At 41.7% G+C, this 21,387-nt stretch overlaps 1 protein-coding gene across 7 annotated transcripts in view; it reads right to left on the reverse strand.

Annotated features, from left to right (window-relative positions):
* The window catches only part of rapgef2b (Rap guanine nucleotide exchange factor 2b), a 68,090-nt gene that overhangs the window by 8,586 nt on the left and 38,117 nt on the right, over nt 1-21,387 (reverse strand). For 6 of the 7 annotated variants that reach the window (XM_085904890.1, XM_085904887.1, XM_085904888.1 and 3 more), the window contains 10 exons: nt 11,594-11,725; nt 6,625-6,802; nt 4,515-4,651; nt 3,250-3,408; nt 2,538-2,690; nt 2,292-2,456; nt 2,095-2,202; nt 1,812-2,015; nt 584-692; nt 25-307 (listed from right to left, as the gene is read on the reverse strand). In XM_085904890.1, coding sequence (XP_085761016.1) covers nt 25-307; nt 584-692; nt 1,812-2,015; nt 2,095-2,202; nt 2,292-2,456; nt 2,538-2,690; nt 3,250-3,408; nt 4,515-4,651; nt 6,625-6,802; nt 11,594-11,725 — 1,628 coding nt within the window. The remainder of the gene's footprint in view (nt 1-24; nt 308-583; nt 693-1,811; nt 2,016-2,094; nt 2,203-2,291; nt 2,457-2,537; nt 2,691-3,249; nt 3,409-4,514; nt 4,652-6,624; nt 6,803-11,593; nt 11,726-21,387) is intronic. The other variant, XM_085904892.1, reaches the window with a different exon arrangement.

The following is a 21,387-nucleotide window of genomic DNA, read 5'->3' on the forward strand; positions in this document are numbered from 1 at the left end:
AGACACAAACCACGCCCAACTTACTTGTAAGGTTTGGGAGGCAGGATGCTGGTGAGTGTCTTGTCAAAAATCTTCTTGAGCTTGTTGCGTCCGCCCACCGAGTTGCTTTTGACCTTCTTGCTGGCCTTCTCCAGGCCTATCACTTGCTCCACATCAACCGCCAGATCTGGGATTGAGTAGCGGCTGGCTTTTTTTATGTCGCCAATCTTGGGCAGGTGCGGCGCGCCGTTCTTTCGGTCGTGCTCGTCTTCGCCATCCACGTCGCCGTGAAGCTCCTGCTCGGGTCTGGTTAGCAGCTCTTTAAACACTGCACAGGGTTGGGGACAATAGATTTGGTTAAGTTATGTCAACATTACTTTTTTTTTTTTCCCTAGCCTCAAGTTTAGTGGCTGGTTTCGCCAGCCTCCACAAGAAGCCGATACTCAAAAGATGTGTCCAAAGAAAATATATATTCCTCCTGTACACAAACTACAGGCTGGAAATTTGACAGCATCCTGAGATGTCAGCAATCAAAAGTCACCAACAGAAAAAGCTAAATGCATTTTGAATGTGCATGTGTTTTGTTTTTTTTTGTTTTTTTTACCTAAAAGGTTGGTTTTCACAGTTATGGACAAGTGCGTGTTGTTCTTCAGTATCTCATTGGCTTTGCTGAGTTGGACATTCTCAAAGTTCTGCCCATTCACCTCCAAGATCTTGACGGCAAGGAAAACAAGACACAGGAATGCTCAAGTTAAGACAATGAATCTTGGATGTTCTTTGATTTTAAAGCGTAATGTTTCTCTTTGTCGGGTTGCCTGCCTCACACACTGCATATAATGTTTGGACTAGAGGTGAGTGACTCCACCTAATTTCCATCAAAGATGCACAAATGTAGCCATTTCATTGAGATTGCAAACGTGTCGGAAAATTGTTGTCTACGACTTGAGAAAAGGGAAATGTTAAAGGATATTAACGCCAGCATATACTTGTTAGTTTTGTGATGAACCACAACATTTGGTTTTATTTTTTTTAAAAGCTGAACTAGCTGGTGGCAGCAGGCACTTTGCTGGCTTTCTCTTCAAAGCTGGACTTCGCAAGCTCTTTCGCTCTTGCCGATGTTCTGAGCTTTCCAGCTAAAGTCTCCTTAATCCTGGAAACCCATCTTGAGAGTGTCTGAATCCGCGTTAAATCTCGTCCGATCCAAACATTCCCTGCAGCTCTTCTTTCCGCGTGCTTTCCTATTTTTGCTCGCTAGCTAACTAACACGATCCACCGGGAGTCGGTCCCGACGTTCTTATTAGTCAGAGGTGAAGTTTAGTCATCCGCCTGTGGGTGCTCGTCCTTGGGCAGGGAGCAGATGCTGTGTAGTCTAGTTGGCTAATTGCTGTTGTTTGTGTTTTTACTGGCCTGAGAGGAGCGCAGGATGGCCTTTACTTAGACGGCGGTCCAAGGGGGACACGAAAGAAGCTTGTTAGCACACTACGTTTGATCAAGAAAGGTCCCCAAAGGTGGAATCAGGATCAAATTTGGGTGATGCTTTCAAACCAGAACACATTTTTTAAATGTCCCTTAGATTAAGGTCCGGATGTTCATATGTGGCTTAGCTTGTTACCTTTAGAGCGGGGGGGTGTGGGAGGCGGGCAAGCAGCAAAGAACAAAATACTGGATAGGAGAATTTGAGGATGATCATATACAATTTGACCTTGCGAGTGGAACAAATGGGGGTGTGCGAGACAGGAAATTAAAGAAAGCAATATTTTAAAAACTTGTTAATATTTAATATTAATATTAACCCAGATATGCAAAAAACAGGTTTTTGCGCGACTCTTTACCTGATCCCCTCGTTTGAGCCCGGCCTCCGCCGCCTTGCTCCCGGCCTCCACGGCGTCAATGAAGACCCTGAAGCCTTTGTCTTGTCCTCCCAGCAGGCTGAAGGCAAGGTCGGCCTCCCTGGACGCTTTCGTCAGCGTCACCAGGCGAGGTTTGGCTTTGGCAGCGCACGCGATGTTCAACAGCCGCAGGTGGCCGCACATTTTCTAAAGATGCATGCAACAACATACTGTGTGTGAGGAGAACACGTCTTACTTTTCATTATTTCACTTTTCAGACACGTACTTCTCTCTCAAGGTTGTTTTCAAACTCCTCCAGGAAGTGAGTCATTGCGGCGTCACCCTCAAAATCGTTGAAGTGGTTATTCACCCACAGCAAAACCACCCGTGTCACCTGGACAAAAAAACGAAACCAAAAAATGTCTTCAGCAATTTCTTTTAAAGAAAAAATAAAGAAAAATGAAATATCTTGAGATTCTATACCTTGTCCCTGAGACTGGGGTCGTGGAACCACTCCAGCAGCTTCTTGCCCACCACCATGGGGCTGGATAGGAATGTCCTGTACGTCAACAGGAAGTCCTCAATATAGGTGGGATCAACCACCGAGTGCTCCTCCACCAGGTGCATGGTCAGACGCTCCGGAGTGCCCTGAGTGGAGCAAGCGCGGCGGTGTTATAACGAAGAAAATCAACACTGCAAATCATGACGGCAATGTTTCTATGCAGTCACCTTGATGACTATGTGTCCTTTCCTGGTGCCAGTTCGGTCCAGTTCTCTGTGCTCCTTGACCATGACGATCTCACCTTCCTCTTCCACCTTCTGCATGTTCTTCTCCACTTGGTTCAGGATGCAGCAGTAGTCTTGCTGGGCTATGCACACAAACTACAAAGAAAGACATCCAAAACAACAAGTCAAATTTTCTTCACGTTTCATCTTGCTGCAAAAATACGACTAATTTTATACATTTTCTAACTTTAGTCGACACTATGTTCTGCCTGATTTGACATTACCGTTCACGGGTTTGCACTACTGATTTTATGTACATTTTTATGTACATTTGCGTGGAGTACATTTGAGTGTGTGTACGCTTTTTTTCCTTGATTAAGCTCATCGTTATTTCCCCGATAATGTCACCATCTTGAAAATGACATTGTTGCTATGGTGATATTAAACGCGTGACGAGGCTGAACATTGTTGGAAAAGGTGTTTCCTTTGCACTATTCATCATTTTCAAACAAGAGGTCATCTCGACCGTGCGTGAAAGCGCTGCCTGAAAATGGCCATTAAGTCGACTCCCTGGAGAGCGTCGTCAACAGCGAGGCCCCCAGGGGGTCGTTAGGAGGTGCCGGGGCGAGAACATTAGCTGCAAACGACCTCCACCATTAAGGAGCCTAACAGCCGTAGAACGTGCATGTTTGGTGGCATGTGAAGGAGACGCTACCTGGCAGTCGTCCACCTTGGTCTTCATGGCCCCCTTCATGTACTCCTTCTCCATGGTGGGCGACACCCCAAAACTGTTGCCCATGCACAGGATCTCCGTGCGCCCCTCGGGGTATGTCACCTCCACGGAGCCGTTCAAAATCACAGACCAAGAGTCGAGCTAGAGATGCAACATCACATCACATGATTGGTCACAAAGGCGTCGCTAATGCTACACACTAACCCATTCAGAGAAAACTCCAGCCAAGTGATTCCAAACTGCACAAATTTAAATTTAACTGGTCAGAAAATTAAGACTTACTTAAGATACATAGTATATCTTTGTTCATCTATTTATGCCAGTGAAATAAATATAATGACAAATCAAGTAGTGCATTTAATGCTCCTGATTGACACTGACAATGACACAAATGACTGGAAAATATCTTATAATGTATGGTTTTCAGCAAGATGGTTGGATACTTTTTAGAAAAAGGTGGAGCATAATGTGGCTTTTTTTTTTGCAAAAGAAATTGCAAGAGTACTGGTACAACTTGAGGAAATATTCATTTATTTATTTAACGCAAAAAAATGTTACGGGAGTACCATTGTAATTGTTTCAAGAAAACAATATCTCAAAATCATTACTTCTGAGTTTCGGGAGAAAAAGTTTATAAGAATAATGCATACTGTTACCTTTCTGGGAAGTATAATTGTTTTCAATCTTATAAGCATAACGTCAAAATCTTATTGAGATCTAAGTTAGAATTGTATTAAAAGAACTTTTTTGTTGGAAGAAAAAAGCATTCATTTTAGAAGTATAACATGATTATCTTAAAGGGACAAAATAAGTCATAATCGTATAACAATACTTTATTAATATTTGTGACCCAAAAATATAATGTGGGAATAAATTCATTATATTTATGATATTGAACATTCCCACAAAGAAAGGCTGGTGGATCTTGAAACAATAACACTATTTTTTTTACTTGCGTGACATGCGACTTACAAAAGTCAAAACGGCCGGTATATTTATCGAGGCCTTGATCACATTTGCCTTGGTTCATTTCTATTAGCTCTTGTGGTTAAAGCATGTTCAGTCAACCCACTGACTTAAGTTCAGTTGCGGGGCAAAATTGTGGCCATTGAAAGCAGCGTCTCGCTTCACCCGCCCGAGGAGCTCCACGAAAGACGAGACGCTCTGCATTCAGCTTTAATAGAGCGGAAAATACACCAAACGGGAGAAGATTCATTCAAGTTTTTTTCCCAACAAAATAAACGTACCTCCTCGCCGTCGTTGAGAACAATGGTACCGGCGCGCTCAACCACGGCAAACACCATGACGGCGCACAGTTCACGCCGCACTGACATGGTCATGTTGGCGAAGGCCGGCAGCTGATGCATGAACTCCAGTAATTGCTCTGTGAGAAAGGGTAGAAAAAAAAACAATGTTTACTGCAAAAGTTCTTAAAATTGTTTTCCTCCCAAAAGACTCTGCTAGGTGTCCTTAGCTTAATTCTAACACACAATGCTGCAAATGAGCTAGTGGAACTTGCATCTGTTGTGACATCATCAGCGTTTATGCAAGGGAGAAATAAACACACAATAAGACACTATTCAGAGGCCTATATTCTTCATCTTCTGCAAAAAAGGATTACTGCAACTTATTGGGCAGCTGTGACCGTCTTTGTGTATTTACAGTACGATATCTATTGCAATTATTTAATGTACTTGCCCTAGGGGCCGAGGAGTACACATGGAAAGGAACTGCACAATAACAAAGCGTAAAATAACCATGCACAGTGTTCAATGATGTCTTTTCCATTAAATTTGGTAACTGATATTTTAATTTGCCCAAACAATAATGTGGGGAGGAGTTATATCATATCAGGTATGTAGGCACTTTTGAGTGACACACAAATCATCCATCCATCCATTTTCTGAACCGCTTAGTCCCCACGGGGGTCGCGGGCGTGCTGGAGCCTATCCCAGCCGTCATCGGGCAGTAGGCGGGGGACACCCTGAACTGGTTGCCAACCAATCGCAGGGCACACAGAGACGAACAACCATTCCCACTCGCACTCACACCTAGGGACAATTTGGAGTGCTCAATCGGCCTATCAAGCATGTTTTTGGGATGTGGGAGGAAACCGGAGTGCCCGGAGAAGACCCACGCGGACACGGGGAGAACATGCAAACTCCACACAGGGAGGGCCGGATGATGATTGCAAATTATTTTGCAAGTTACAGCTCAGTTTGAGAACATGTAGCGTAGTGCTTGACATTCTGTCATCAAACGTGGCTCTCAGGTCCAACATCGATGCCATCGATGACTTGTGTGGGGAGCAGAATAAGTGCTGACACGTTACACTCTGTGACCTCACTGCAGATTTCAAAACACTGCATTGTACTATTCACTGACCATTTTTTTTGTTTTAAAACGTGGACTCACTAAGAAAGAGTAGGGAACTTATTAGGGTGTTTTATGGCCACAAACACAAAAAGTAACTACAAAAGTCATATTTTCTTGGGTTGTCCTCTTTGGGGGGATGGGGGGGGGGAGGCAGCTTAAGAAAAGGTTCCTCAAAATCCTCAAAATATTTAAACCCAAATTCAAAATTGCAAATATTTGCTCCATGCGTGAGGGTGTTTGCGGTGACCTGCGGTCGTCACAGCAACAAGAAGCAGGTCTCGCGTCTGCAGAGGCAAACGTTTGAATGTTTGATGCACTGGGCGAGGCGAGGCTGCAGGATGTGCCAGGAGTGACCTAGAAAAAGCCTGCTGGCTGGCATGGAGGAGGAGAGGGAGGGCTGGTGGGCTAGCTGCTGCGGGGGAGATTAACTGTAGAGATGGAGGAGGACGACAAAGAGGGCACTCGCTCTTCCTCGCACTACAGCCGACGCATCCTCCTCCTCCTCTTGTCAACATTAAGCCTCTTCAAACGTGGCTAACCCACAGCTTTGATGGTACGATACACCAAAGGTTCGTGATGGTATGATACACCAAAACTTCGGTGAAGCTTTGCAAAAACTACGGGGAAAGAGGCATTTATGGAAGGTGTGACAGCAATAGTTCTTCTCTATATTCAGAAAAGTCCATCAACAGTTTGCCATCTTTTTAGGTAAGTGCAAAATCAGTACAAGTACAAAATCAATTGTAAAAAAATATCCTCGTAAATAACCCTACAATTGAATCCTTCATTTTTTCTGCTCCCTACCAAATGTGTTCTGTGTAGGAATAGGTAAAGTCCTGTACAGTACTGCTTTGAAATATATGAAGCTATACAGCCATACGACTTAAGTCTTTGGTTTCTTGGATTTTCTTTTTCCGTGTATGACACTGACCACGTTTAAGTCTTAATTTGTGGCACAAACAACATCAAGCGCCGTCTCACCTATGTCGTCATCCGTCCTGTCCATGGGGTCCTTCTCCAGGCAGTCTCGGACAATGTCCCGGCTCATGAGAGGGTCTGACGCTCGCTCAATGTCTTCCTCATCGTCGTCCTCCTCAGAGTCGACGGCAGTCTCAGGCAGGCCGCTCAGGTCCATGTCACCCGATTCGTTCTCGGTGGCCTAGAAGGGGGAGAAGAAACCGTCATGGTTTTAAAAGTTGCCTGGGATTTTGGACGTGTGGTTGAAGTCCTGACCAATAGTAAAGCGCTATCCTGCCATCACTACTCAGCTCACCCAATCAATCAAAAAAATCAACAATACGAATCTACAGATTCCAACCAAACAGCAATTACAAGCTCATGCAAAACTGGGTTACAGAGCGTTATGTCTCAAGTTGTAAAGGAAAACCAAATGTTCTGAGAAAATGGGACTAAAAATAAATAGATACAATATATTCAAATATCACAAAAAATGGAAAATAGATTAAAGTACAAAAATAAATGGAGCAAAAATAAACAACTATTTAAAAAGACAATTGACTAAGACTAAAGACAAAACCATATTTAGCAACACTACATGAAAATAATTTAGAAAAATAAAATAACCAAATTTAGATACAAGAAATATAGTAGTAGCAATTGTCAATAAAGTAAAACAAAAACAAATTTGGAATAAATTATATAAATGAAATACATTCTGTAATATTAAAAACATGTCCAATTTGACTGACAAATATTTCCAAAATTAATGAAAAAAAAAAAAAGTACAACATTCAATATTTCTGAAAAACCCCCAAAAATATTAACTTCAAATATGCTCCAGCTTCCAGTAAAGCAACAACTCCAAGTCTACGCAAAAGTGCGTTGCAAAAACGTGTCCCATTTCGACCACTTTCTCAGCACACAACCACACGCCGGCTCTAGCGCTGCATGACAAACAGGCTGCCGCTGCCGCGCATAGAGACAAGCTCATTAACTCCCAAGCGCTTCCCAAGCCCCCGAGTCAGCGCCGAGCCTCCCGGCAACGTCGCGTTCTTTGAATGCCGTGATGCAATTAGTTCAGCTTTGGTGCTATCAAGTAAACAAAATACTGTAGTGAAGGAAGATGGCTGTCTTAGCATATTCTGCAAGCTCACCTCATTGGCCATGGGAAAAAATGCAATCTTGGCAAAATTCCCGCAAAATTCCAGTGCTAGACGCATTGTGGTCACAATTCACACTTTTAAAGGTAAGGAGTAGCCAAGAGCCCTCGTCTTCTCGTGTCATCTTCAAATGCGAGACAAGATCAGAGAAGCTCATGAATGATTCATCAACACCAGGTCGTCGAGGACGTTTGGGCGTGGACCCATCAGTGGGTGGGGCCAGCCCGTATGAGAAGTTTCAATTTTTTTGTTTTTGTTTTAATCACCATTAATGCAAGATAAACAGTTATGATAGTCAGTGATGTCACCATTATCGCGAGAGGAAATATATGACAGTGATTTCCATATGCAAAGGAAAAACACAAGTATAAATATTAGGTGTGATGATGCTCAAAATATTACATTTAATATTGAAAAAAAAATACAAACATATTTGAAAAATAAATTATAGGGGAAAAATGGGTTGAAATTCGGAAAAACATCCAATTATCACAATACAAAACTGCTCAAATATTCAACAAAAATAGTAGCAAACCAAATAGTAACAATACTTAATGTTAAGATTAGATATTCGAGAAATACAACATAAATAAGTATTATATTAAAAAAATGACATGATGTAAAATATGATAATAGGAGATAAAGACCCCAAACAAAAAAACATTTGGCACAAACTATAATCTGGACAAATCATAGCGTAAATGTCGAGTCACCTTTAAACAAAGGGTGCCTATCCATGTGTTGCGGGCCCCGCCTTTTGTCATCCTAAATCTATACCAATGTGCAGCCGCCATTTAAAGTTGGGCGTTAATATTTCATCAGGGCTATTCTTGGATCAATGCTTTCAACGGCTGCGTGAAGGACCAGTGTCATCATTTATTCAGGCACACGCAAGCACGAACGCACAAAATACACACATCCGTGTCGTGTTGTTGACAGCGACTGTAAGAACGCTTCTCATCAGTAATCAAGCTTTTTGGAGCGTCCCATTCAAAAATATCTCCAAAGTCAGCACTTTCCGACGAGGTAAGAAACAGATTGTTTTCTGGGCACTCAAGAGTAACTATTAAAAACCACACTGTATCCAATGGATCATTCGAAACGAGTTATGTTTTTATCTGAGGGGAGACTGCGGTCAAACAATAATACAAGTGGTGAATTTTAAAAACCCCTAAACTAAAGAACAGTACTTAGAATATTGGGATTTCGAACACTATATGAATATTTGTTTGTTTTTTCACTATTTTTGTTGAGTTTTCCATGTTGAATTTGACATACAGTGGATATAAAATGTCGACACATTCATATTCAAATACCAGGTTGTGTATTAAAAAAGGGACCGAGATGAATATTTTTTACTGCATTAATGTGACCTAGCTGGGTGATTATAGGTTATTTGGATTGATTTTGAAATCTGAATTAATGAACTGGATTATTGGAGCAGGTAAATAAATTCTTAAAATACTAGCGATGAAAAAAACAAAAAACAATAACTTCCTGTTGTGTGCACTTTGGCCTTAGGGCTAATGTGGTGCATGCTTTGAAGACGAGAGTAGTAGTTGTGACTGAACTTTATTAATATTGTTATTAAATTGATTAGGAAGTAAATATGTCTGCTACATGCTTGTGTGTAGGATTCTACGGTATTTGCATGCCAATATACATTTTTGGACAATAAATGCCTCTCATGAGTTCTAATGCTCGCTCTTGCTAGCTCATCAATTCACAGTTAAGCTGGCAATCTTTCCAAAACGAAGCTTATTTCAGTAAACTCCCACTGGGGTGTCATAAAACATCTTATGGCATGCTCAGGGAGAGGAGAATAACATGTCACATGGTTGCTGCAAGCAGAACAGATGCATTCAGGGTACTTTTACAATGCAGGAACTTGCTAACGCAGAGCGTTGTTTGGCACATTCATTTTTTCTTTGATTATACCATTATAATCATTGTAAGAAACCATGATAAGTTTTCGATTAACTGCCCTACAAACCTGTACAACTCAATAAAAAAATGAAATATTTGATGGGACTGAGATAGATAAGTGGTTGGAAAAGAGTGCCCACCCGCTTATCACTGGGCATGTGTCCGTGTTTAGAATAAATCAATAAAATGTTAAATGGGAGCGAGCGCAAACCATTTAAAGTGCCCGCTTAAACCCAAATACAGCTCAGATGTTCAAATAAACTTCCTGGGTGTGTAGACCTATCAGCCAACGAGCTTGGTGAAATGGGACTGTTGTCGTGGACTGGCTGGTAAGGGTAAACGTAGTCTTCCATTCTTTGAACAAGGTGTCATATAATCCCGTTTGTTGCGGAAATGTGCAATGGAGCCCCCCCTACTGTGGGCTCTTAAAAATAAACCGGCTGTGGGGTCAGGGGGTGATTATAGCGCAGCAATTACATGTTACTTGTCAATCTTTTTCTTTAACTAACAGTCATTTGTAAGCTGTCATTCTCAAACCCAATGTTTGATCTTGATAGACAATCCGCCTTACATGCAACAAATAAAAGACACAAATACGGTATCAGAAAAATATTGAATGTAATGCTAATACGGTGAGGTTCCCGAAGATAATATGGTATTAAATGCAGAAAAGCTAACATTAAATATTAAGATAAAAATATGACGTTAATGACAAAAAATCTACAAAAAATGACAAATTTAAAATAAAATATGAAGAGAAAATATAGAGGTATATGAACGATACACAAACACTTTTTAAATTACTGTACATAAAAGGCAAAATATACACAAAAAAATAATAGTGGTAATATTCAAAAATGTAAAAATAATAATAATAATAATGGTTGAGTTTAAAAGCAGCGTCAGGAACCGTAAACTGACTGTGTGCGCAATTGCCAGATGGCCTTAAAATCACTGTCACACACTGGCCTGTCATAACACAAGCACACGCACAAGGTTGATGTCGAGTGATGGTGTGTGTGTGTGTGTGTGGACTGTGAAATGGAACTCACAAAGAATGCGGCGGTGTTAAGATGCGTAGGAATTAAGAGGATTAGTTGGCGCAAGATTTCTGCGCTCACTTAAGCCGTTTTATTTATGCCGGCGGGGATGACGATGCTACTTTGAGTTCTTTTATTAAAAATACCCTTCATTAATCCATCAATTTCAAATGCTGCATCAGTCAAACCTTTAAAAGTTCTCACATTTAAAAAACGTGGAGAAAGTATCCATAAATAGAAAAGCTTTGTAATCATGAACATATCAAATATCAGCATTTAGAGATACAGTTGATGTTTTTTTCTTTAATTGTCATGCTGTTTCCAACCGCCATATTTGAATTGAATTTACGCAAAAGTAAAACTATTTGTCGCTTTTCCCGCCCCAATGCTTTATCCTCTGTAAACTTTACAAAAACACCAACCAGGAAAATACACAAAGACAAAGACAAGCATGACGTTTAAACAAACCACAACATATCGTCCTTTGCACTATATGGAGGTACTAAAATTCTCCATAGTTTCCCACAACAACTCGGGCTAAACTTAACTCCTCCCCGACATTCAAAGATCTCTCTGTCAAGCGGCAGAACTTCCAATTACGACCTTCCTCTTAGCCTTGGCTTTATAACCAGCTTGCAGAGAACAAGCTAAGCAAAAATCCAAGTGGACGCAAAACCGGTGAAGTCATTCATAGCAAAGCGCAAAAACGCGTGGGTTCACTCTACTTACCTTCACACCTAGCTATCAGAAAAGAACTGACCAACGCAAAGGAACGCGGCAGTCGGGACCGCCCGCCCGCCCGCCCAGCCGTCTGATGGAGGGCTTTTTGGCGGCGGGGCGGCCCCGTTTTCCCCCGTGCCTCACCTGATAGATATCAGACAGGCTGCTGCTTCCCGAGTCGCTGGTGATACTACATCCTGAGTGGCTGGAGGACACGTGCGTCACCTGTGGGTGCAAGCCGTCGGCCAGATGAAGTCGGCTGAAGTCTGCGGGTAACTGCACACACACACACGACACACGTCAGTATGGCGACGCAGGGCCTACAGCGAGGGACGCACTGGGAGACCGTGCGTAATGAACGTGGCTCTAACGGAGACAAACACTCACTGGAAGAATTCATACAGTAAAAAGGATGAAAATGAATGAAAAGGATGTCATGCGAACGATTGGAAGCATGTCGGCCTGCCACGTCTTCAATCACTAACGTACGCTACTGTGATAGCAAAGTTAGAATCAGATGAGTCAATTATTTCTACAAAAAACACTTCTAGGCCAAGAAAATAAAGCAATCCAATGCAACCCAGGCATTAAATCCATCACATGCCTTTTGTTACCTCCATGATCACGGCTGTGGCTATTGAATATTTTTAGAATTATGAATTATTGGGAAAAAATGTATTTGTCATAATTAACCACAATACCAAGTACTTGTGGGCTGCAGATATTATTTTTCTCCACTTGAGGTCTCACATTCTACTCGAGTGTCGTGACTAAGGCTTTGAAAAGGTGGATTCTGAACTAGCGAGTGATGTAAGCGTCAGCACATGACTGTATAGTTGGTTTGTTTGACCCTTTTTCATCTATCTGAGTAATTGTAGCAGCCTTTAGATTACTGAAAAGCACCTGTCTCTAAATTACGTCAGATGATCGTGAAAATAGAACGTGTAAATATATACATTTAAGACAAGCCGCAAAAGCAAACTGAAGACGCATGTAATCGACAATGGGCATCAACGCCATTCCACTCCGGTCCTTTAGAGGGCAGCAATGCATATTACATTATTTCAACTGTAATCCATGCCATTTCAACATCAAAACTTGGAAGATGGATCCAAACTGAATTATTATTATAGTTAGTAGTTATAGTATCTAGATTGAGACCTCTACAAAATCTAAGAGCAAATTGTACTTTTTCTTGTAAAAAAACAATGGCTTTATAATGTATTCTATTATCGTTGCACACGTTACAACGGCCCCCTTCTATCTGTGTATGAGCCGTGACGCAGGGGAAAAAAATGATTTACAGTTAGCGTTAAAGGGGCTTTAGTGCGCCAATGTGTTTTTTTTATATTGTCATTTGTTTTTACTTTCTTGGGGATGACATTATCAGGTAGTTTATCCCATGTAACGAACATTTCTCGCACTAGCACAAAAGTGTCTGGGGCGCAAAAAAAAACAATAATAACGGCACGCTCGGTCGACGGCGGTCCGGGTGTAGTGAAGCAGACGAGGAAGACAATGGCTTGAGGAAAGTTTTTGACCAAGGACGAATCGCTCCGGTCCACCAATTTGGCGAGTGCAGCCGGCCAGATAATTAAACAACATGGCAAATTTTTGACACCGAGCAATCACATCCAACCTCCAGTGCACGGGAGATGACTTGATAGCGCTCTCATTTTTTCCTGTAATAAAAAACGGGACAGTGCCCATGTGTGAGGAAATGACAGGACTAAAGTCTCAAGTTTTGACACATTTTTCAGATTTCGTTTTTTCTCCAGAAGACAAAGCCACTTTACTAATTTTTTACCCTCTATATCTAGATTATATGTGAGATTCAGCATATTTACTCTGGGGACATTTAGAAATTGGCCCATTTCCTGGCACGCCACATTTGGAATGGCGGTTGGCGCACAGATGTAATATTGATGGTGCACCACATCGCCAGACGCACAGCAGGCCTGCCTACTGGGGATCATCTCGATAAATTCGGTAAATAGAACAGCAGGCGGTGTGAAATATTCATACGCATTGACCCGGTGAACCACTTTTCAACTGTTCGATCACGTGATTCGCATGTACTGTATAGCAGTAAGATAAGCAGAACTGTTTTGCTTTTTAACTTGAGTAATTCTAAACAGATGAAATAATGTAGAGTTTTTTTTTCCCCCACTACCCAGCGTTTAAAATTACCACTGGCTTTTTTTAATCTAAACTAAATTGAACACATTACTGCAATACAGTACAATAAGTCGCAATAAACAAAGAGTGCACTAAATGGTTGAAGCTTTAAAAGTCATACTGAGTTTGTGTTGCCTAAATTTAAAATTGAAAAACATTGTAACCTGATCAAAGTGGAATAAACTCTCACAGTGCAATACTTCACATTAAAAAGTGTGCGAACCACAACTTAATGATGTTTAAGCATTAAACCTCATCAATTCATACTTTAGCAAAGCTATTTGAACACATTCTGATACCATAAAAGTTCATTCCAATGCGAGCTAGTTGAATAGCATTCAGTGTCTGACATGAATTGTGGTTATGTGGGTTATATGAGCACTATGCAAATTAGTAAGATGAAAGCTATTTTGGGGCAGAGAAGTTACCGTATTTTTCGGACTATAAGGCGCACCTAAAAACCTAAAATTTTCTCAAAAGCTGATAGTGCACCTTATATATGGACCAAATTCCTAAATTTAAACTGGCCCGAAGCATTGTGTCATGAAATCAATCTTAAGTGGCCCGCTGAAGACTATGAATCATGAATCAAAAAGACTATGAATCATTATTTTGTGATTATAAAGTAATTTGTTGCATCTGAAGTTGAAATAAAAAAGATAAAATGGAGAATGATTTGATTTGGATTAAAAATCTGACATGATGCATTAATGTACAACGTTTTGAAATGGGCCATTCATTGAAGGTGTGCCTTATAGTCCGGAAAATACGGTATTGTGCTTAGTCATCAAAGCAGTTACTGTATAAAATTCACTATTCATTTTCATATTTCATCGGTGCATTTCAGTGAGTTTTTTTTAAACTAACTTAGCTACAGTTGAATCAGTATCTCTACTTTTGTGCATTTTTACACAATTATCTCCGTGTTAACTCTGTAGTGAGTAGCATTTGTTTTTTTTTTGTGGCCATTGACAGCTGATATCACACAGGAAGTAGACATCTTAACTAGTAGGAAAGACTGGTCGCAAGGAGCCGGTCAATAAGAGTTTTCCCGACTGACCCGATAATTACAATCCCCCCCCTGCGTGATTTCCACAATCACAGTGAAAGCGTCCGCCAACCACGAGACCCTCCCCCATTGGTAAAGAGGATAATAAAACATTAAATCCTTTCTCTCCGTTCATTTAGGTCATCTGTCTGTGGGTCAATAAGCCGGCGAATGATAGCTCCGTAAGCATGTGCTCCATTGACCGCCTTGCTCGGACAACACGCAACAGAAACAATCGCCTTGATTGATCCTACCGTTACGAAGGGTGAGATGCGGTCCCGGAGTTTGTCTGGCAAATGGAAAAGCATGTGTCCAATCAGCTGTTACGGGGTGGCTCGGGAGAAAGTTGACTTAAGCCAGGCTCACTGCTACTGCTGGAGCAACAGAGCTCACTCACTAGCTAGCCGCGGCCTACATGTGAGCAGATGTGGTGCTCCTTAAATTACACTGCAGACCTAATGACCTAGATCAGTGGGATGGGAAGCGCGGGGGCTGCCTTTCAATCTATTTAGCACCCAGCTATGGTACCGGAGAATCACTGCGAGATGTCCATTACGGCCACGAGAGGCTAAAGTGAGCATCCAGTGAAGTGTGAGGGCAGGGCGAGGCAAGACCCATTTCCACCAGGCGGGAGAGCACACAATATTAGATTTTATAGCTTGATTGTCAAATTAAAGCTGCAAATAGAAGGGTGGGGGGGATTTATGGTGAATCATTAAACGTTGCCATTACGCAATGACGGAAATTAGAATGTTTCACAATTTTGTGTTGTTCCTCTCTCTGTCAAGAACAGGGGACGTCGAGAAAAATTGTCAATTGTAGCCATGTGAAGCCCTTTGAGGTGTGTTTGTGATTAAGGTCTATATAAATAAAAATGGACTTGACAGTATTTCCTACCAATGGCACGTTTTATGTACAACCCTCACGGCACAATGCCACAAAAATATCCCGAAAAGTATACATACTAAAACAATTCTAATTTTTTTTTCAGAAATTTGTCATTTTAATCTTACTGTGTACAATAATTTTAATGTTTTTGACTCTTTCTATAGTTCTGTGCAATTGAACAATTTGATGTTATTAGTAGAAAATAGATTTTGAAATTAAATACACCGCATAATCCTTCGTGGTCCATAACGATAGTTGGGAATCACTTGGCTCTGATACTGGTCTCAAAACTGGTACCAATCAGAAAAAAACTAAAGGACAAGTTTATTGTTAAAAGACCACTAGAAGTTAACCAAATGCATCAAAAATGCCCTAAACCAACCCCAAAACCCAAACAACTCAACCTAAAGTCTAGCCTCCAATCAATTATCACATCTCAAGAATTTAACCCTAATACTAAACCATAACCTAAAACCTGACCCACTCCAAGCTAGCCCCGGTTAGCTGTTTCTTTTTTCCGTCATCAAATTATGCCGCCAAGTAATACTGGCAGACAAATACTACAACATTTTACACTTTAACGTTGCCCATTAGAGTAGAATTATCTTGTTCAAATGTGGCAGCAATGAAGTAGAATGTTTTGGGGTGGGTTGAGTCTACTTGACGTACTTACAAAGTTCCAAGTTGTAAGTCAAACTGACTCTGGACTTACTAGTTTTGTGTTTTAAGGCAAGTGATCAAATTTGCCCAGCAGACTCAGCTCACACTCAAGGACGAAAACTAAAAATGGTTCACAATTTAATGTTGCCATCTGTGTCGTATATGTGGTGCACATTTGATAAAATCTCAACGACAACTTTGTCTTTGAAGGACTCGAGGAAAGGAAATGAGTGGCTGAATGAAAAAATGTTGAAGGACGTCAGAGTCTGGCAGAGTTTTCTTGACCGTGCGGTCGGCTGTCTTCAGCCTTAGGGATCAAGAGATTAACGCCTCTTTTGGCAGTATGTCTGATTAAATTGGCCCTATATGCTAACAGGGTTTTTGCCCTCTGTGTAATGGTCAGCAGGTAGCCAAATTGACCTTATGTGTCAGTTGTACCACATTTACATAAACTGCTTTGTGTTGAAGTTCGCATGACTAAACATGATGCCTTTAGTGACCACTTTTACCGTTAGGGGTAGAGGGGGGCAACTCTGTTGGGATCTTGTTGGTTGAAGGCAAATCTATCATCAAATCATTGAAGGTAGTTCCCAACCCAATAACACGGAGCTGCCACCGTCCAAACCGTCACTTGCATAACAATTTGACCGAATTGACATCTTTTTGACATATCGTCAAAAACCTTACTGCGTTAATGAAGCGTATGTATGATCAATTTAGGAAATTAGCCTTTACTGATTCTGTTTTGAAAACTGTGTTAAATCTAGGTTCTCTCCTCCACGTTGTCACGGTTACAGTAAGAAAGCTTCGGTGCCGGCCGCTGTTTACCCCTCGGCCCAACACCTTTCCTGCCGGGTTGAGCGTATATTTACACAAGCCACAATAAATATGCTAACGACACAGGGAAACAATCAAATGAAGGGAGTGTGACAGCTGATAAGCGGGCTCCCCTTGCAAACAAGAGCGGCAGAGAATAAGCCATGTGCAGCCACTGTGCATTATGTGCCCAATATTGTTTTTACACCAAGATAAATGTTACGGCAGCGCTCATTTTTACAGTTCCCTGGAAAGTGTTGAGTCAGCAGTCAAGGGTCCAGTTTAACAAGGGAAAATGACACCAAGTTTTGTCTTGTGGACTGTTTGTTAGGATTTGAAGTTGTCAACACAGCATCAGTGCGTACCCAATGCCTAGTAAAAAAACAAGAACCCCCTAAAATCCACCCATTAAGGCTAACCTTTAAATCAAGCCCTGAATCAAACATTAGACCCAACACGATGCTACTAATAACCCCTAACACTACCCATAAGCTCCAAAACCGTAACATGTTTTTGGCTAGGCTGCCTAACCATCACCCTAAATAGTAACTATCAACCAATTCATAACGCTACTCCACCAGCTAGTAAAAAATGAAATGCACAGGGTTCAGCGAACCACCGTTTATCAACACGGTGTAAAATCGACGGTGGTTGATTAAAACCAGAATATGTACGTACATACAAGACGCTTTTGTGGCCCCATCAAGCCTCTGAAACACACAAACTGCAGGGACGATGATGCATTTGCCACCATTACAGTGATTTGTTGTCACTTGTGAATGTCACTTGTGAACATGACAATATACAGGGGGGGGGGGGGGGACGGGGGACGACTTATGGCCTGCGTGGGCGGTTGGGTGTGACGAACACAGTTGTTGGTGTTGACAAACGACAAGAGATCAATGCCTTCAAGTGGTCTCAGAGCCTGGGACCAGATACGTTTCAGCACCAGGGATAGCGACACCACAGACTCTATGACCCTGATGGGAAGGAAACGGCCGTCATTATAAATCCTTACAAGGGTTAGAAAGTGATATCAAAGCCTTTTACTTCAACCATTTGACTCACATTCGGAACACTGGCGCAAAACCTCTATCTCTATACTCTAACTATATCACCTTTAACAGTTTTGCTTTTCGACACCATTGGTAGTAATAAATATACAATGTGTTACGTTGAAGTAAAAAAAATACGTTAGTGTAGCTATAATTACGACATGTCAAAATGTACGTCACGCTTACACTACCATGGCAACAGTCCAGTGCCTGCACTTTTCTTAAAAAGCAGATGATGTACGTGTGCAGAACAGAAAAGCACATGGTGTACGTTTCTACTACAACACTGACATACATAGTGGGCTAAGCCAGGCTTCTAGCATGATAGCTTTAAAATTGTGCCCCAGGAGCTAATTTCACTTAGCAACATGAGATTTGGTATACATGACTATCACAAGTACTTCAAGTTAGACAGTTAAGAGATTTAGTGCCCTTGCTACCGAATTTGAGCCAAATGAAGTAGTAATTAGAAATTATTCAAATTTTTTACCATTGCATATGGGTGGAGCATGATGTCAAAGTTTGATGCCTCACCATCAAAAACAAGACTATAATGAAGCAGTTTCTTTGACAATTCAGCCTCCTGCAGACACTTTGCAACAATCTGCTGGGTAGGCATGTCTATTATGAGCGGAACCACGGAAAGTCACAAAGTCTGCTATTTTCTTTGGAATCTGCCATTTTAAGCTCATTAGGTCCATTTCCAAAGGTTGCTCAAAGATGAAATTGTCCCATCAATTTGGTTATGTTGCTCCCCAATTTAAGTCACTGTCAGTTCGACTGAAATGTGCTCAGTCACAAGTAGGTTGTAATTTTTTGCGATAGGTTTAACTGGCATGCTTGTACCTTGAAGTGAGAAGCGCCTTGTCACTTGGGGTGGTGTCTTTGAAGGTTCTGCTTTTTTTTTTCTCCCTGCTGCTTTTTCACACCTTAGCTACCTACCATCTTTGCACTAGAGAAGGGTAAACAGGGATCCTTTGAGTGCAATAATTAGCCTACCATTGCTTGGATAAAATCAGATAAAATGTACAACCACCAAAAGAGCATGATATCAGCATTTTGATCTTGGATTCCTGCCACCTCCCTAAAAACGGCTATGAATGACTTGCGTGGCCGCGTAACAGAAAAGCACATGGTGTCCGTTTCTACTACAACACACTGACACACATCCCAGGCTGCGCCGGCCTCGTTCCCCAACGAGGGGAGGGTCAAGGACGCGGCCGGACGTCGGCATCGCGCTGCTACTCACCGGCGTTTTATCCTGCTGGCTCGGCACTCCATTGCTGTCTACCGCCGCTGCTGCTAACGGTTTCATGGTGATAACAGTCCTCTCCGGGGCTCAAAATGTACCAACATTTAACATCTCTCCTGTTGCCCCCCCCCCCCCCTTCCCTGAAGGGAGTATCCGCTAGATTACTAGATTAGACGCTCCAAATCGACAACGTTAAAATCCAGTCCGGAGAATATACCTCCCAAAAATAATGAGTGGGAAGCATTGAGGTTAAAAAAAAAAACGTCTTTCAGTCACTGCTTTTCCTCTGCCGCCTCACCTCCATGGCGACGGGAGAATGGAGCATCCTTCTAAAATAAAAAAACATTATAAAAGGAAAAGGAAAAAAAGCCAGCGGTTTGTTTGCCAGCACGGGGGGTGGATGGTTGGGTGGGTGGGTTCATATGTGTCACGGGTGGAGGAGGGGATGGCGGCTGTGGTGAAGTGGGAAGAAGGAGGAGGGGTGCTGGGGTTAGTATTTTAAGCGCCTCCTTCCTTACGGACGCCCCCAGACAGAAGGGATGGAAAGAGGAGCCGATACGGAAGAAGGAGAAAGCAGAGTGGGCTCTATTACGTCTCTTGGCTGGAGACGGTTGTCATGGCAACAATAAAAAAACGTTCATAAAAAAATCAGGTGCTAAAAAGAAGCTCGGTATAAAATAATTTTTGCAAGGAGCAATGATGTCACTCTGCCTCTCAGCTGGGGTCGTCCTGGCAACCGGCCCCTCCCGTCACTGCTTTGCACACCCTCCGGGAGACAACGGTTGCCGTGGCAACGGAAACAGCTAAGCGGGAGGGGACTGGGAGAAAAGTGTCACCTCGCTTCTTCTGTCAGCCAGAATTGGCGGGTCCAAAAATGGGGGACAACATTTGTCCTCGTCGAGAGCCGTTTGAAGCTCAGTTTGAGCATTTCCGAGGTTCATTAAATCTATATATTTGGGCATTTCGGAGGCTCTTTCAAATAAATATATATATGTATGTATTTTGTGAGAACCAAATTTGAATGTCAATTAATACTGCAGCATAGTTTGCAACGTCGTTAGACGACTCTCTACATCAATCTGCCATTTTGGATTGAAACGACCATTTTGGTCATCTCCAGGAGTCTTTCAAGAAGTTTTAACCTATCAAAGATACCTTAGAAGAAGAGAGACACGAACCTTCTGATGAGACAGATGTAGAACAAGGTCTTTTTGACATTGCGAATGCTAACGAGGTCTTCGAGACTGCCAATCAGTACAGTGCAGACCTCCGCCAAGGCCAAGCAATCCCAATTTGGATCGGCACCAAGCTACTTTTTTTAGTGCTTAAACAAGGCACGTCTCTCACTGTTAACAAGTCAAAAACATTCTGGATGCGCACCAAAATTGAATGGGTTTTCGTTGGCTGATGTCCCATCTATCCGTTGCATGGAAATGAGTTTTCCCTAAAACAAACGGCTACTGACAAAGGTAACAAATTGGTGGAAAGGCCCAAAATGTCTGAGCACATACTACATCATAAGAGCAAGGAAAGACTCATAGATAGATAAAACTTGTGAATACAAAACACAGAGGTTCAGAGCCTATTTTCCAACATCAAGCTTTTGCAGAAGATTGCTGAAGTGAAACGTCCCATCACCGCGCAATGTCACATCAAGTTTTCATATTTAGTGTCAAAATTAATCCCCCTTTAAGGATAAGACTGTCCCTGTCACAAACAATAGTTTCAAAACAAAAGTTTCTATCCCCTTATTCCAGAACAGAAAAGTATTAGAAATTCTAATTCAGTTAATGGTTTCATGTGTAACAAGTCAAAAAGTGCGCAAAAATGTTGATCGTTGTCTGAAAGTAGGTGGGTAGGTGGTTACAAATGACGTTTTGGAAAAACGCAAAACACTCTGCCAAATTTGTATGTGGATTTTGATCATTTTAATTTCACCAATGTATCTCAAGGATAAGTTGATGATAAAAAAGTATCAACTTGTTATTTTCAAGAATTGCCAAGTAAATGTTAATAAGTTAATTCATTGAAATATAAAAGA

The sequence above is a fragment of the Syngnathus leptorhynchus genome, chromosome 2 (assembly GCF_054491065.1).
Source record: "Syngnathus leptorhynchus isolate UIUO chromosome 2, UIUO_Slep, whole genome shotgun sequence".
Classification (NCBI taxonomy): Eukaryota; Metazoa; Chordata; class Actinopteri; order Syngnathiformes; family Syngnathidae; genus Syngnathus; species Syngnathus leptorhynchus.